At 41.9% G+C, this 17,500-nt stretch overlaps 1 protein-coding gene across 1 annotated transcript in view; it reads left to right on the top strand.

The window, feature by feature from the left end:
- Window positions 1-17,500, top strand: part of mtus2a (microtubule associated tumor suppressor candidate 2a) — a 229,655-nt gene that overhangs the window by 198,874 nt on the left and 13,281 nt on the right. Inside the window, exons 9-10 of the mRNA XM_065005061.1 lie at window positions 2,862-3,055; window positions 8,740-8,865. Coding sequence (XP_064861133.1) covers window positions 2,862-3,055; window positions 8,740-8,865 — 320 coding nt within the window. The remainder of the gene's footprint in view (window positions 1-2,861; window positions 3,056-8,739; window positions 8,866-17,500) is intronic.

Here is a 17,500-nt window from a genome sequence, read left to right on the forward strand (position 1 = left end):
TGCCGGGCAGTAGCAGTGATGCTGGGTAGTAGCAGTGATGCCAGGCAGTAGCAGTGATGTCAGGCAGTAGCAGTGATGTCAGGCAGTAGCAGTGATGCCAGGAAGTAGCAGTGATGCCAGGCAGTAGCAGTGATGCCAGGCAGTAGCAGTGATGCTGGGCAGTAGCAGTGATGTCAGGCAGTAGCAGTGATGCCGGGCAGTAGCAGTGATGCCAGGCAGTAGCAGTGATGCCAGACAGTAGCAGTGATGCCAGGCAGTAGCAGTGATACCAGGCAGTAGCAGTGATTCCAGGCAGTAGCAGTGATGCCAGACAGTAGCAGTGATGCCAGACAGTAGCAGTGATGCCAGGCAGTAGCAGTGATGCCAGGCAGTAGCAGTGATGCTGGGCAGTAGCAGTGATGCCAGGCAGTAGCAGTGATCTCAGGCAGTAGCAGTGATCTCAGGCAGTAGCAGTGATCTCAGGCAGTAGCAGTGATGTCAGGCAGTAGCAGTGATGCTGGGCAGTAGCAGTGATGCCGGGCAGTAGCAGTGATGCCAGGCAGTAGCAGTGATGCCAGGCAGTAGCATTGATCTCAGACAGTAGCAGTGATGCCAGGCAGTAGCAGTGATGCTGGGCAGTAGCAGTGATACCAGGCAGTAGCAGTGATGCCAGGCAGTAGCAGTGATGCCAGACAGTAGCAGTGATGCTGGGCAGTAGCAGTGATGCTGGGCAGTAGCAGTGATCTCAGGCAGTAGCAGTGATGCCAGGCAGTAGCAGTGATCTCAGGCAGTAGCAGTGATCTCAGGCAGTAGCAGTGATCTCAGGCAGTAGCAGTGATGCCAGGCAGTAGCAGTGATGCCAGACAGTAGCAGTGATACCAGGCAGTAGCAGTGATGCCAGACAGTAGCAGTGATACCAGGCAGTAGCAGTGATGCTGGGCAGTAGCAGTGATGCCGGGCAGTAGCAGTGATACCAGGCAGTAGCAGTGATGCTGGGCAGTAGCAGTGATGCCGGGCAGTAGCAGTGATCTCAGGCAGTAGCAGTGATCTCAGGCAGTAGCAGTGATGCCAGGCAGTAGCAGTGATGCCAGACAGTAGCAGTGATACCAGGCAGTAGCAGTGATGCTGGGCAGTAGCAGTGATGCCGGGCAGTAGCAGTGATGCCGCGCAGTAGCAGTGATGCCGCGCAGTAGCAGTGATGCCGGGCAGTAGCAGTGATGCCGGGCAGTAGCAGTGATGCCGCGCAGTAGCAGTGATGCCGGGCAGTAGCAGTGATGCCAGGCAGTAGCATTGATGCCGGGCAGTAGCAGTGATACCAGGCAGTAGCAGTGATGCTGGGCAGTAGCAGTGATGTCAGGCAGTAGCAGTGATGCCGGGCAGTAGCAGTGATGCCGGGCAGTAGCATTGATGCCGGGCAGTAGCAGTGATACCAGGCAGTAGCAGTGATGCTGGGCAGTAGCAGTGATGTCGGGCAGTAGCAATGATGCCGGGCAGTAGCAGTGATGCTGGGCAGTAGCAGTGATACCAGGCAGTAGCAGTGATTCCAGGCAGTAGCAGTGATCTCAGGCAGTAGCAGTGATCTCAGGCAGTAGCAGTGATCTCAGGCAGTAGCAGTGATCTCAGGCAGTAGCAGTGATGCCGGGCAGTAGCAGTGATGCCAGGCAGTAGCAGTGATGCCAGGCAGTAGCAGTGATGTCAGGCAGTAGCAGTGATGCCAGGAAGTAGCAGTGATGCCAGGCAGTAGCAGTGATGCCAGGCAGTAGCAGTGATGCTGGGCAGTAGCAGTGATCTCAGGCAGTAGCAGTGATGCCGGGCAGTAGCAGTGATGCCAGGCAGTAGCAGTGATCTCAGGCAGTAGCAGTGATGTCGGGCAGTAGCAGTGATGCCGGGCAGTAGCAGTGATGCTGGGCAGTAGCAGTGATGCTGGGCAGTAGCAGTGATGCCAGGCAGTAGCAGTGATGTCAGGCAGTAGCAGTGATGCCAGGCAGTAGCAGTGATGCCAGGCAGTAGCAGTGATGCTGGGCAGTAGCAGTGATGCTGGGCAGTAGCAGTGATGCCAGGCAGTAGCAGTGATGCCAGGCAGTAGCAGTGATGCTGGGCAGTAGCAGTGATGCCAGGCAGTAGCAGTGATGCCAGGCAGTAGCAGTGATGCCAGGCAGTAGCAGTGATGCTGGGCAGTAGCAGTGATCTCAGGCAGTAGCAGTGATGCTGGGCAGTAGCAGTGATGCCAGGCAGTAGCAGTGATGTCAGGCAGTAGCAGTGATGCTGGGCAGTAGCAGTGATACCAGGCAGTAGCAGTGATGCCAGGCAGTAGCAGTGATGCTGGGTAGTAGCAGTGATGTCAGGCAGTAGCAGTGATGCCAGGCAGTAGCAGTGATGTCAGGCAGTAGCAGTGATGCTGGGCAGTAGCAGTGATACCAGGCAGTAGCAGTGATGCCAGGCAGTAGCAGTGATGCTGGGCAGTAGCAGTGATGTCAGGCAGTAGCAGTGATGCCAGGCAGTAGCAGTGATGTCAGGCAGTAGCAGTGATGCTGGGCAGTAGCAGTGATACCAGGCAGTAGCAGTGATCTGTGTAAATCAGTGGTGGCAGTCTCAGTCTGTCTGCTGTGTGTGGGGCAACCGCAAGGATGTGTTTTTCATGCTGTTAATTTAACCCCATTTAACCCCTCTCTCTCTCTCTTTCTGTGTCTCTCTGTCTCTATCTTTCTCTCCTCCTCCTCTCTCTCTCTCTCTCTACTTCTGTCTTTCTCACATCCCCTTTCTCTATCTTCTCTCTCTGTGTCCCCCCCATATATCCCTCTCTGTCTCCCTTTCCCTCTCGCTCTCTTTCTCCTCCCCTCCCCCTCTCTCTCTATCTCCCCCTCCTCTCTCTCTCTCTCCAGTCCTCCCCAGGCAGCGTCCAGCAGCAGCCGCCAGAGGGTCAGTTCCCCCCTGCTCCCCTCGGCGCGTTCCCCCCTTCAGGCCAAAGCAGGAACAGCAGGAGAACCTGCAGAGGGAGAAAGAGGAGGCGCAATTGAAGGAGAGAGAGAGGGAGGAGCAGGAGAGGGAGCGAGAGAGGGAGAAACAGAGGGAGGAGGTATGTGGTTCTAAAAATGGGGCTTTTGTGACTGTGTTAGCCCGCCTCAGGCATCATCTCTGGGAGCTAATGTTTTCAGGTTTCAGACAAGGTAACTCTACAGGAGAATATAATTCACCCAACAAACCCCAACTACACTCACAGAGCTGTGGGTTTGATTACTGCATTGGTCTTTATACACAGAGTAAAAACTAAAGTTACTCATGGAAATTCCAGATATTCATGTGATATGTGTTGTTATGTTACTGTGGGGTTACTGTATATTATCATGTTACTGTATATTATCATGTTACTGTATATTATCATGTTACTGTATATTATCATGTTACTGTATATTATCATGTTACTGTATATTATCATTATCATGTTACTGTATATTATCATGTTACTGTATATTATCATGTTACTGTATATTATCATTATCATGTTACTGTATATTATCATGTTACTGTAGATTATCATGTTAGTGTATATTATCATGTTACTGTATATTATCATGTTACTGTATATTATCATGTTACTGTATATTATCATGTTACTGTAGATTATCATGTTACTGTATATTATCATGTTACTGTAGATTATCATGTTACTGTATATATCATGTTACTGTATATTATCATGTTACTGTATATTATCATGTTACTGTATATTATCATGTTACTGTATATTATCATGTTACTGTATATTATCATTATCATGTTACTGTAGATTATCATGTTACTGTATATATCATGTTACTGTATATTATCATGTTACTGTATATTATCATGTTACTGTATATTATCATGTTACTGTATATTATCATGTTACTGTAGATCATCATGTTACTGTATATTATCATGTTACTGTATATTATCATGTTACTGTATATTATCATGTTACTGTATATTATCATGTTACTGTAGATCATCATGTTACTGTATATTATCATGTTACTGTATATTATCATGTTACTGTAGATTATCATGTTACTGTATATTATCATGTTACTGTATATTATCATGTTACTGTATATTATCATGTTACTGTATATTATCATTATCATGTTACTGTATATTATCATGTTACTGTATATTATCATGTTACTGTATATTATCATGTTACTGTATATTATCATGTTACTGTGGGGTTACTGTATATTATCATGTTACTGTATATTATCATGTTACTGTATATTATCATGTTACTGTATATTATCATGTTACTGTATATTATCATTATCATGTTACTGTATATTATCATGTTACTGTATATTATCATGTTACCGTATATTATCATGTTACTGTATATTATCATGTTACTGTAGATTATCATGTTACTGTATATATCATGTTACTGTATATTATCATGTTACTGTATATTATCATGTTACTGTATATTATCATGTTACTGTAGATTATCATGTTACTGTATATTATCATGTTACTGTAGATTATCATGTTACTGTATATTATCATGTTACTGTATATTATCATGTTACTGTATATTATCATTATCATGTTACTGTCATGTTACTGTATATTATCATGTTACTGTATATTATCATGTTACTGTATATTATCATTATCATGTTACTGTAGATTATCATGTTACTGTATATTATCATGTTACTGTATATTATCATGTTACTGTATATTATCATGTTACTGTATATTATCATTATCATGTTACTGTATATTATCATGTTACTGTATATTATCATGTTTCTGTATATTATCATGTTACTGTAGATTATCATGTTACTGTATATTATCATGTTACTGTAGATTATCATGTTACTGTATATTATCATGTTACTGTAGATTATCATGTTACTGTATATATCATGTTACTGTATATTATCATGTTACTGTATATTATCATGTTACTGTATATTATCATGTTACTGTATATTATCATTATCATGTTACTGTATATTATCATGTTACTGTATATTATCATGTTACTGTAGATTATCATGTTACTGTATATTATCATGTTCCTGTATATTATCATGTTACTGTAGATTATCATGTTACTGTAGATTATCATGTTACTGTATATTATCATGTTACTGTAGATTATCATGTTACTGTATATATCATGTTACTGTATATTATCATGTTACTGTATATTATCATTATCATGTTACTGTAGATTATCATGTTACTGTATATTATCATGTTACTGTAGATTATCATGTTACTGTATATATCATGTTACTGTATATTATCATGTTACTGTATATTATCATGTTACTGTATATTATCATGTTACTGTATATTATCATTATCATGTTACTGTATATTATCATGTTACTGTATATTATCATGTTACTGTATATTATCATGTTACTGTAGATTATCATGTTACTGTATATTATCATGTTACTGTATATTATCATTATCATGTTACTGTATATTATCATGTTACTGTATATTATCATGTTACTGTATATTATCATGTTACTGTATATTATCATGTTCCTGTATATTATCATGTTACTGTATATTATCATTATCATGTTACTGTATATTATCATTATCATGTTACTGTATATTATCATGTTACTGTATATTATCATGTTACTGTATATTATCATGTTACTGTAGATTATCATGTTACTGTATATTATCATGTTACTGTATATTATCATTATCATGTTACTGTATATTATCATGTTACTGTATATTATCATGTTACTGTATATTATCATGTTACTGTATATTATAATGTTACTGTATATTATCATGTTACTGTATATTATCATTATCATGTTACTGTATATTATCATTATCATGTTACTGTATATTATCATTATCATGTTACTGTATATATCATTATCATGTTACTGTATATTATCATGTTACTGTATATTATCATTATCATGTTACTGTATATTATCATTATCATGTTACTGTATATATCATTATCATGTTACTGTATATTATCATGTTACTGTATATATAATTATCATGTTACTGTATATATCATTATCATGTTACTGTATATTATCATGTTACTGTATATATCATTATCATGTTACTGTAGATCATCATGTTCCTGTATATTATCATGTTACTGTATATTATCATTATCATGTTACTGTATATATCATTATCATGTTACTGTATATTATCATGTTACTGTAGATTATCATGTTACTGTAGATTATCATGTTACTGTATATATCATTATCATGTTACTGTATATTATCATGTTACTGTAGATTATCATGTTACTGTAGATTATCATGTTACTGTAGATTATCATGTTACTGTATATTATCATTATAATGTTACTGTATATATCATTATCATGTTACTGTATATTATCATGTTACTGTAGATTATCATGTTACTGTAGATTATCATGTTACTGTATATATCATTATCATGTTACTGTATATTATCATGTTACTGTAGATTATCATGTTACTGTAGATCATCATGTTACTGTATATTATCATGTTACTGTATATTATCATGTTACTGTAGATCATCATGTTCCTGTATATTATCATGTTACTGTATATTATCATGTTACTGTATATTATCATTATCATGTCACTGTATATATCATTATCATGTTACTGTATATTATCATGTTACTGTATATTATCATTATCATGTTACTGTATATTATCATTATCATGTTACTGTAGATCATCATGTTCCTGTATATTATCATGTTACTGTATATTATCATGTTACTGTATATTATCATGTTCCTGTAGATTATCATGTTACTGTATATTATCATGTTACTGTAGATTATCATGTTACTGTAGATTATCATGTTACTGTAGATTATCATGTTACTGTATATTATCATGTTCCTGTTTATTATCATGTTTCTGTATATTATCATGTTACTGTATATATCATGTTACTGTATATATCATGTTACTGTATATTATCATTATCATGTTACTGTATATTATCATGTTACTGTATATATCATGTTACTGTATATATCATGTTACTGTATATTATCATTATCATGTTACTGTATATTATCATGTTACTGTATATTATCATGTTACTGTAGAATATCATGTTACTGTATATTATCATGTTACTGTATATTATCATGTTACTGTATATTATCATGTTACTGTATATTATCATTATCATGTTACTGTATATTATCATGTTACTATAGATTATCATGTTACTGTAGATTATCATGTTACTGTATATTATCATGTTACTGTATATTATCATTATCATGTTACTGTATATTATCATGTTACTGTATATTATCATGTTACTGTATATTATCATTATCATGTTACTGTATATTATCATGTTACTGTAGATCATCATGTTACTGTATATTATCATTATCATGTTACTGTATATTATCATGTTACTGTAGATTATCATGTTACTGTATATTATCATTATCATGTTACTGTATATTATCATGTTACTGTATATTATCATGTTACTGTAGATTATCATGTTACTGTATATTATCATGTTACTGTATATTATCATTATCATGTTACTGTATATTATCATTATCATGTTACTGTATATTATCATGTTACTGTATATTATCATGTTACTGTATATTATCATTATCATGTTACTGTATATTATCATGTTACTGTATATTATCATGTTACTGTAGATTATCATGTTACTGTATATTATCATGTTACTGTAGATTATCATGTTACTGTATATTATCATGTTACTGTAGATTATCATGTTACTGTATATATCATGTTACTGTATATTATCATGTTACTGTAGATTATCATGTTACTGTATATTATCATGTTCCTGTAGATCATCATGTTACTGTATATTATCATGTTCCTGTATATTATCATGTTACTGTATATTATCATTATCATGTTACTGTATATTATCATGTTACTGTAGATTATCATGTTACTGTATATTATCATGTTACTGTATATTATCATGTTACTGTAGATTATCATGTTACTGTATATATAATGTTACTGTATATTATCATGTTACTGTAGATTATCATGTTACTGTATATATCATGTTACTGTATATTATCATGTTACTGTATATTATCATGTTACTGTATATTATCATTATCATGTTACTGTATATTATCATGTTACTGTAGATTATCATGTTACTGTATATTATCATGTTACTGTATATTATCATGTTACTGTATATTATCATGTTACTGTAGATTATCATGTTACTGTATATATCATGTTACTGTATATTATCATGTTACTGTATATTATCATGTTACTGTATATTATCATTATCATGTTACTGTATATTATCATGTTACTGTATATTATCATGTTACTGTATATTATCATGTTACTGTAGATCATCATGTTACTGTATATTATCATGTTACTGTATATTATCATGTTACTGTATATTATCATGTTACTGTATATTATCATGTTACTGTAGATCATCATGTTACTGTATATTATCATGTTACTGTATATTATCATGTTACTGTATATTATCATGTTACTGTAGATTATCATGTTACTGTATATTATCATGTTACTGTATATTATCATTATCATGTTACTGTATATTATCATGTTACTGTATATTATCATGTTACTGTATATTATCATTATCATGTTACTGTATATTATCATGTTACTGTATATTATCATGTTACTGTATATTATCATGTTACTGATCATAATATGTGTTATTATGGTATGGTTGTAGGTCCAGAGGCTTCAGAATCGCTGTGTGGAGCAGGAGGATCAGCTGACATCACTGAGAGAGGAACTGAGGAAGACAACGCTAGGACTACAAGCCTTCATCATTACTTCCCAACACTACTGTCTACAGGTAACAAACACCCACACTATACACTGGCAAACACACACACACACACACACACACACTATACACACTGGCAAACACACTGGCAAACACACAGACACACACACTATACACACTGGCAAACACACACACACACACACACACACACACACACACACACACACACTATACACACTGGCAAACACACACACTATACACACTGGCAAACACACACACACACACACTATACACACTGGCAAACACACACACTATACACACTGGCAAACACACACACACACACACACACACTATACACACTGGCAACACACACACACACACACACACACACACACACACACACACACACACACACACACACACACACACACTATACACACTGGCAAACACACACACTATACACACTGGCAAACACACACACTATACACACTGGCAAACACACACACACACACACACACACACACACACACACACTATACACACTGGCAAACAACACACACACACACACACACACACACACACACACACACACACACACACACACACACACACACACACACACACACACACACACACACTATACACACTGGCAAACACACACACTATACACACTGGCAAACACACACACACACACACTATACACACTGGCAAACACACACACTATACACACTGGCAAACACACACACACACACACACACACTATACACACTGGCAAACACACACACACACACACACACACACACACACACACACACACACACACACACACACACTATACACACTGGCAAACACACACACTATACACACTGGCAAACACACACACTATACACACTGGCAAACACACACACACACACACACACACACACTATACACACTGGCAAACACACACACACACACTATACACACTGGCAAACACACAGACACACACAATATACACACTGGCAAATGTGGAGGCTATATCAGGGTGTTACGGTACAGAGTCAATGTGGAGACTATATACAGGGTGTTACGGTACAGAGTCAATGTGGAGGCTATATACAGGGGGTACCGGTACAGAGTCAATGTGGAGGCTATATACAGGGGGTACCGGTACAGAGTCAATGTGGAGGCTATATACAGGGTGTTACGGTACAGAGTCAATGTGGAGGCTATATACAGGGGGTACCAGTATAGAGTCAATGTGGAGGCTATATACAGGGGGTACCGGTACCGAGTCAATGTGGAGGCTATATACAGGGGGTACTGGTACAGAGTCAATGTGGAGGCTATATACAGGGTGTTACGGTACAGAGTCAATGTGGAGGCTATATACAGGGTGTTACGGTACAGAGTCAATGTGGAGGCTATATACAGGGTGTTACGGTACAGAGTCAATGTGGAGGCTATATACAGGGGGTACCGGTACAGAGTCAATGTGGAGGCTATATACAGGGTGTTACGGTACAGAGTCAATGTGGAGGCTATATACAGGGTATTACGGTACAGAGTCAATGTGGAGACTATATACAGGGTGTTACGGTACAGAGTCAATGTGGAGGCTATATACAGGGTATTACGGTACAGAGTCAATGTGGAGGCTATATACAGGGTGTTACGGTACAGAGTCAATGTGGAGGCTATATACAGGGGGGTACCAGTACAGAGTCAATGTGGAGGCTATATACAGGGTGTTACGGTACAGAGTCAATGTGGAGGCTATATACAGGGTGTTACGGTACAGAGTCAATGTGGAGGCTATATACAGGGGTACCAGTACAGAGTCAATGTGGAGGCTATATACAGGGTGTTACGGTACAGAGTCAATGTGGAGGCTATATACAGGGTGTTACGGTACAGAGTCAATGTGGAGGCTATATACAGGGGGTACCAGTACAGAGTCAATGTGGAGGCTATATACAGGGTGTTACGGTACAGAGTCAATGTGGAGGCTATATACAGGGTATTACGGTACAGAGTCAATGTGGAGACTATATATATATATATATATATATATATTAAAAATTCACCTTTCTTTAACCAGGTAGGCTAGTTGAGAACAAGTTCTCATTAGCAACTGCGACCTGGCCAAGATAAAGCATAGCAGTGTGAACAGACAACACAGAGTTACACATGGAGTAAACAATTAACAAGTCAATAACACAGTAGAAAAAAAAGAATCTATATACAATGTGTGCAGAAGGCATGAGGAGGTAGGCGAATAATTACAATTTAGCAGATTAACACTGGAGTGATAAATGATCAGATGGTCATGTACAGGTAGAGATACTGGTGTGCAAAAGAGCAGAAAAGTAAATAAATGAAACAGTATGGGGATGAGGTAGGTGAAAATGGGTGGGCTATTTACCAATAGACTATGTACAGCTGCAGCGATCGGTTAGCTGCTCAGATAGCTGATGTTTGAAGTTGGTGAGGGAGATAAAAGTCTCCAACTTCAGCGATTTTTGCAATTCGTTCCAGTCACAGGCAGCAGAGTACTGGAACGAAAGGCGGCGAATGAGGTGTTGGCTTTAGGGATGATCAATGAGATACACCTGCTGGAGCGCGTGCTACGGATGGGTGTTGCCATCGTGACCAGTGAACTGAGATAAGGCGGAGCTTTACCTAGCATGGACTTGTAGATGACCTGGAGCCAGTGGGTCTGGCGACGAATATGTAGCGAGGGCCAGCCGTCTAGAGCATACAAGTCGCAGTGGTGGGTGGTATAAGGTGCTTTAGTGACAAAACGGATGGCACTGTGATAGACTGCATCCAGTTTGCTGAGTAGAGTGTTGGAAGCCATTTTGTAGATGACATCGCCGAAGTCGATGATCGGTAGGATAGTCAGTTTTACTAGGGTAAGCTTGGCGGCGTGAGTGAAGGAGGCTTTGTTGCGGAATAGAAAGCCGACTCTTGATTTGATTTTCGATTGGAGATGTTTGATATGAGTCTGGAAGGAGAGTTTGCAGTCTAGCCAGACACCTAGGTACTTATAGATGTCCACATATTCAAGGTCGGAACCATCCAGGGTGGTGATGCTAGTCGGACATGCGGGTGCAGGCAGCGATCGGTTGAAAAGCATGCATTTGGTTTTACTAGCGTTTAAGAGCAGTTGGAGGCCACGGAAGGAGTGTTGTATGGCATTGAAGCTCGTTTGGAGGTTAGATAGCACAGTGTCCAATGACGGGCCGAAAGTATATAGAATGGTGTCGTCTGCGTAGAGGTGGATCAGGGAATCGCCCGCAGCAAGAGCAACATCATTGATATATACAGAGAAAAGAGTCGGCCCGAGAATAGAACCCTGTGGCACCCCCATAGAGACTGCCAGAGGACCGGACAGCATGCCCTCCGATTTGACACACTGAACTCTGTCTGCAAAGTAATTGATGAACCAGGCAAGGCAGTCATCCGAAAAACCGATGCTACTGAGTCTGCCGATAAGAATATGGTGATTGACAGAGTCGAAGGCCTTGGCAAGGTCGATGAAGACGGCTGCACAGTACTGTCTTTTATCGATGGCGGTTATGATATCGTTTATTACCTTGAGTGTGGCTGAGGTGCACCCGTGTCCGGCTCGGAATCCAGATTGCACAGCGGAGAAGGTACGGTGGGATTCGAGATGGTCAGTGACCTGTTTGTTGACTTGGCTTTCGAAGACCTTAGATAGGCAGGGCAGGATGGATATAGGTCTGTAACAGTTTGGGTCCAGGGTGTCTCCCCCTTTGAAGAGGGGGATGACTGCGGCAGCTTTCGGACGATATGAAAGAGAGGTTGAACAGGCTGGTAATAGGGGTTGCGACAATGGCGGCGGATAGTTTCAGAAATAGAGGGTCCAGATTGTCAAGCCCAGCTGATTTGTACGGGTCCAGGTTTTGGAGCTCTTTCAGAACATCTGCTATCTGGATTTGGGTAAAGGAGAACCTGGAGAGGCTTGGGCGAGGAGCTGCGGGGCGGAGCTGTTGGCCGAGGTTGGAGAAGCCAGGCGGAAGGCATGGCCAGCCGTTGAGAAATGCTTATTGAAGTTTTCGATAATCATGGATTTATCGGTGGTGACCGTGTTACGTAGCCTCAGTGCAGTGGGCAGCTGGGAGGAGGTGCTCTTGTTCTCCATGGACTTCACAGTGTCCCAGAACTTTTTGGAGTTGGAGCTACAGGATGCAAACTTCTGCCTGAAGAAGCTGGCCTTAGCTTTCCTGACTGACTGCGTGTATTGGTTCCTGACTTCCCTGAACAGTTGAATATTACGGGGACTATTCGATGCTATTGCAGTCCGCCACAGGATGTTTTTGTGCTGGTCGAGGGCAGTCAGGTCTGGAGTGAACCAAGGGCTGTATCTGTTCTTGGTTCTGCATTTTTTGAACGGAGCATGCTTATCTAAAATGGAGAGGAAGTTGCTTTTAAAGGATGACCAGGCATCCTCAACTGACGGGATGAGGTCAATGTCCTTCCAGGATACCTGGGCCAGGTCGATTAGGAAGGCCTGCTCACAGAAGTGTTTTAGGGAGCGTTTGACAGTGATGAGGGGTGGTCGTTTGACTGCGGCTCCGTAGCGGATACAGTCAATGAGGCAGTGATCGCTGAGATCCTGGTTGAAGACAGCGGAGGTGTATTTGGAGGGCCAGTTCGTCAGGATGACGTCTATGAGGGTGCCCTTGTTTACAGAGTTAGGGTTGTACCTGGTGGGTTCCTTGATGATTTGTGTGAGATTGAGGGCATCTAGCTTAGATTGTAGGACTGCCGGGGTGTTAAGCATATCCCAGTTTAGGTCACCTAACAGAACAAACTCTGAAGCTAGATGGGGGGCGATCAATTCACAAATGGTGTCCAGGGCACAGCTGGGAGCTGAGGGGGGTCGATAGCAGGCGGCAACAGTGAGAGACTTATTTCTGGAGAGAGTAATTTTCAAAATTAGTAGTTCGAACTGTTTGGGTATGGACCTGGAAAGTATGACATTACTTTGCAGGCTATCTCTGCAGTAGACTGCAACTCCTCCCCCTTTGGCAGTTCTATCTTGACGGAAGATGTTATAGTTGGGTATGGAAATCTCTGAATTTTTGGTGGCCTTCCTGAGCCAGGATTCAGACACAGCAAGGACATCAGGGTTAGCAGAGTGTGCTAAAGCAGTGAGTAAAACAAACTTAGGGAGGAGGCTTCTGATGTTGACATGCATGAAACTAAGGCTTTTCGATCACAGAAGTCAACAAATGAGGGTGCCTGGGGACATGCAGGGCCTGGGTTTACCTCCACATCACCCGCGGAACAGAGAAGGAGTAGTATGAGGGTGCGGCTAAAGGCTATCAAAACTGGTCGCCTAGAGCGTTGGGGACAGAGAATAAGAGGAGCAGGTTTCTGGGCATGGTAGAATATATTCAGGGCATAATGCGCAGACAGGGGTATGGTGGGGTGCGGGTACAGCGGAGGTAAGCCCAGGCCCCGGGTGATGATGAGAGGTTGTATCTCTGGACATGCTGGTTGTAATGGGTGAGGTCACCGCATGTGTGGGAGGTGGGACAAAGGAGTTATCAGGGGTATGAAGAGTGGAACTAGGGGGTCCATTGTGAACTAAAACAATGATAACTAACCTGAACAACAGTATACAAGGCATATTGACATTTGAGAGAGACATACAGCGAGGCATACAGTAATCACAGGTGTTGAATTGGGAAAGCTAGCTAAAACAGTAGGTTAGACAACAACAGCTAATCAGCTGGCACGACAACAGCAGGTAAAATGGCGTTGACTAGGCAACGGGGCCAACAGATAAAACAAACAAGCAGAATGGAGTACCGTGATTAATGGACAGTCCAGCGTGCATCAGCTATGTGGCCAAGAGATCAGTGTCCAGGGGGCAGCGGTGGATGGGGCAGGGAAGCTGGACTGGCGAGTGTTATCCAGGTAAAAAAAAATGAACAATGACTAAATAGCTTGTAGCTAGTTAGCTGGTTAGCTTCTGGAGGTTCTTGAGTGTGTTCTAAAAAAATTAAAAATAATAGCGATTCCGTATCACATTGTTTGAGGCAGGTTTCCGGAAGGTATAAACAAATTAAAAATCAAAAAGAGATAGAAAGTAAATATGGGTGTTTGGGACGCGGCGATGCAGACGGTTAGCAGGCCTGTGCTAGCAAGCTAACAGTTCGTAGATAGCTAGATAGCTAGTTGTGAAGATCCAGCTGATAAATGTTCCGTTTGCGGTGGGAATCCGGGGAAGATTCCGGGGATGAAAAAATAAATAGGTCCGTTATGCTCTGGTTAGAGTCGCGTTGTTCGAACTGGCGAGAGCTTTCTGGGCTGAAGGTTAGCTGATGACCGGTTAGCTGAAGACCGCTAGCATGGCTAGTGGTTAGCTGGCTAGCTTCAGTTGAGCTTCAGTTGAGGGGTTCCGGTTCCGAAGTAAATATAAATATAAATACTTTAGGAAAAATAGCTACATTGAGTGAGGCGGGTTGCAGGAGAGTATTTGGAAGCTTAGGTTTAGCAAAACGTTTTTAAAGAGATATGCGAAGAAAAATATGTAAAAAACGAAAAAGATATATACAGGGGACACGACAGGACTTACTGCTACGCCATCTTGTAATCGAGCTGTAATCAATGGCTAGCATTCTTACATAAGTGTTCCTTTTGTCCAGGTGGGAAAGGGCAGTGTGAAGTGCAATAGAGATTGCATCATCTGTGGATCTGTTTGGGTGGCATGCAAATTGGAGTGGCTCTAGGGTTTCTGGGATAATGGTGTTGTAGTGAGCCATGACCAGCCTTTCAAAGCACTTCATGGCTACAGATGTGAGTGCTACGGATCGGTAGTCATTTAGGCAGGTTACCTTGGTGTTGCTGGGCACAGGGACTATGGTGGTCTGCTTGAATCATGTTGGCATTACAGACTCGGTCAGGGAGAGGTTGAAAATATTGCTAGTTGGTCAGAGCATGCTCTGAGTACACATCCTGGTAATCCGTCTGGCCCTGTGGCCTTGTGAATGTTGACTTGTTTAAAGGTCTTACTCAAATCGGCTGTTGTTGCTTCCCTCGAAGCAAGCATGGACATCATTTAGCTCGTCTGGTAGGCTCATGTCACTGGGGGGAGTGAGAGGTAAGGGGAGTGAGATGAGATGAGTGAGATGAGGTAAGGGGAGTGTGATGAGGGGAGTGAGATGAGGTAAGGGGAGTGAGATGAGGGGAGTGAGATGAGGGGAGTGAGATGAGGGGAGTGAGATGAGGTAAGGGGAGTGAGATGAGGGGAGTGAGATGAGGGGAGTGAGATGAGGTAAGGGGAGTGAGATGAGGTGAGGGGAGTGAGATGAGGGGAGTGAGATGAGGTAAGGGGAGTGAGATGAGGTGAGGGGAGTGAGATGAGGGGAGTGTGATGAGGTAAGGGGAGTGTGATGAGGTGAGGGGAGTGAGATGGGGGGAGTGAGATGAGGTGAGGGGAGTGAGATGAGGTAAGGGGAATGAGATGAGGGAGTGAGATGGGGGAGTGAGATGAGGTAAGGGGAGTGTGATGAGGTAAGGGGAATTAGATGAGGGGAGTGAGATGAGGTAAGGGGAGTGAGATGAGGGGAGTGAGATGAGGTAAGGGGAATGAGATGAGGGGAGTGTGATGAGGTAAGGGGAATGAGATGAGGGGAGTGAGATGAGGGGAGTGTGATGAGGTGAGGGGAGTGAGATGAGGTAAGGGGAGTGAGATGAGGGGAAGGAGATGAGGTAAGGGGAATGAGATGAGGTGAGGGGAGTGAGATGAGGGGAAGGAGATGAGGTAAGGGGAATGAGATGAGGGGAGTGAGATGAGGGGAGTGAGATGAGGGGAGTGAGATGAGGGGAAGGAGATGAGGTAAGGGGAATGAGATGAGGGGAGTGAGATGAGGGGAGTGAGACGAGGTAAGTGGAGTGAGATGCGGTAAGGGGAGTGTGATGAGGGGAGGGGAGTGAGATGAGGTAAGGGGAGTGAGATGAGGGGAGTGTGATGAGGTAAGGGGAGTGTGATGAGGTAAGGGGAGTGAGATGAGGGGAGTGTGATGAGGTAAGGGGAGTGTGATGAGGTAAGGGGAGTGAGATGAGGGGAGTGTGATGAGGTAAGGGGAGTGTGATGAGGTAAGGGGAGTGAGATGAGGGGAGTGTGATGAGGTAAGGGGAGTGAGATGAGGGGAGTGTGATGAGGTAAGGGGAGTGTGATGAGGTAATGAGATGAGGGAGTGTGATGAGGTAAGGGGAGTGAGATGAGGGGAGTGTGATGAGGTAAGGGGAGTGTGATGAGGTAAGGGGAGTGAGATGAGGGGAGTGAGATGAGGTAAGGGGAGTGTGATGAGGTAAGGGGAGTGAGATGGGGGAGTGAGATGAGGTAAGGGGAGTGTGATGAGGTAAGGGGAGTGAGATGAGGGAGTGAGATGAGGTAAGGGGAGTGAGATGAGGGGAGTGAGATGAGGTAAGGGGAGTGTGATGAGGTAAGGGGAATGAGATGAGGGGAGTGAGATGAGGTAAGGGGAGTGTGATGAGGTAAGGGGAGTGAGATGAGGGGAGTGAGATGAGGTAAGGGGAGTGTGATGAGGTAATGAGATGAGGGGAGTGTGATGAGGTGAGGGGAGTGAGATGAGGTGAGGGGAGTGTGATGAGGTAAGGGGAATGAGATGAGGGGAGTGAGATGAGGTAACTTTGTTGTATCAATAGAATGTGTACATCGAAT

This window comes from Oncorhynchus nerka, linkage group LG19 (genome assembly GCF_034236695.1).
Source record: "Oncorhynchus nerka isolate Pitt River linkage group LG19, Oner_Uvic_2.0, whole genome shotgun sequence".
Taxonomy (NCBI): Eukaryota; Metazoa; Chordata; class Actinopteri; order Salmoniformes; family Salmonidae; genus Oncorhynchus; species Oncorhynchus nerka.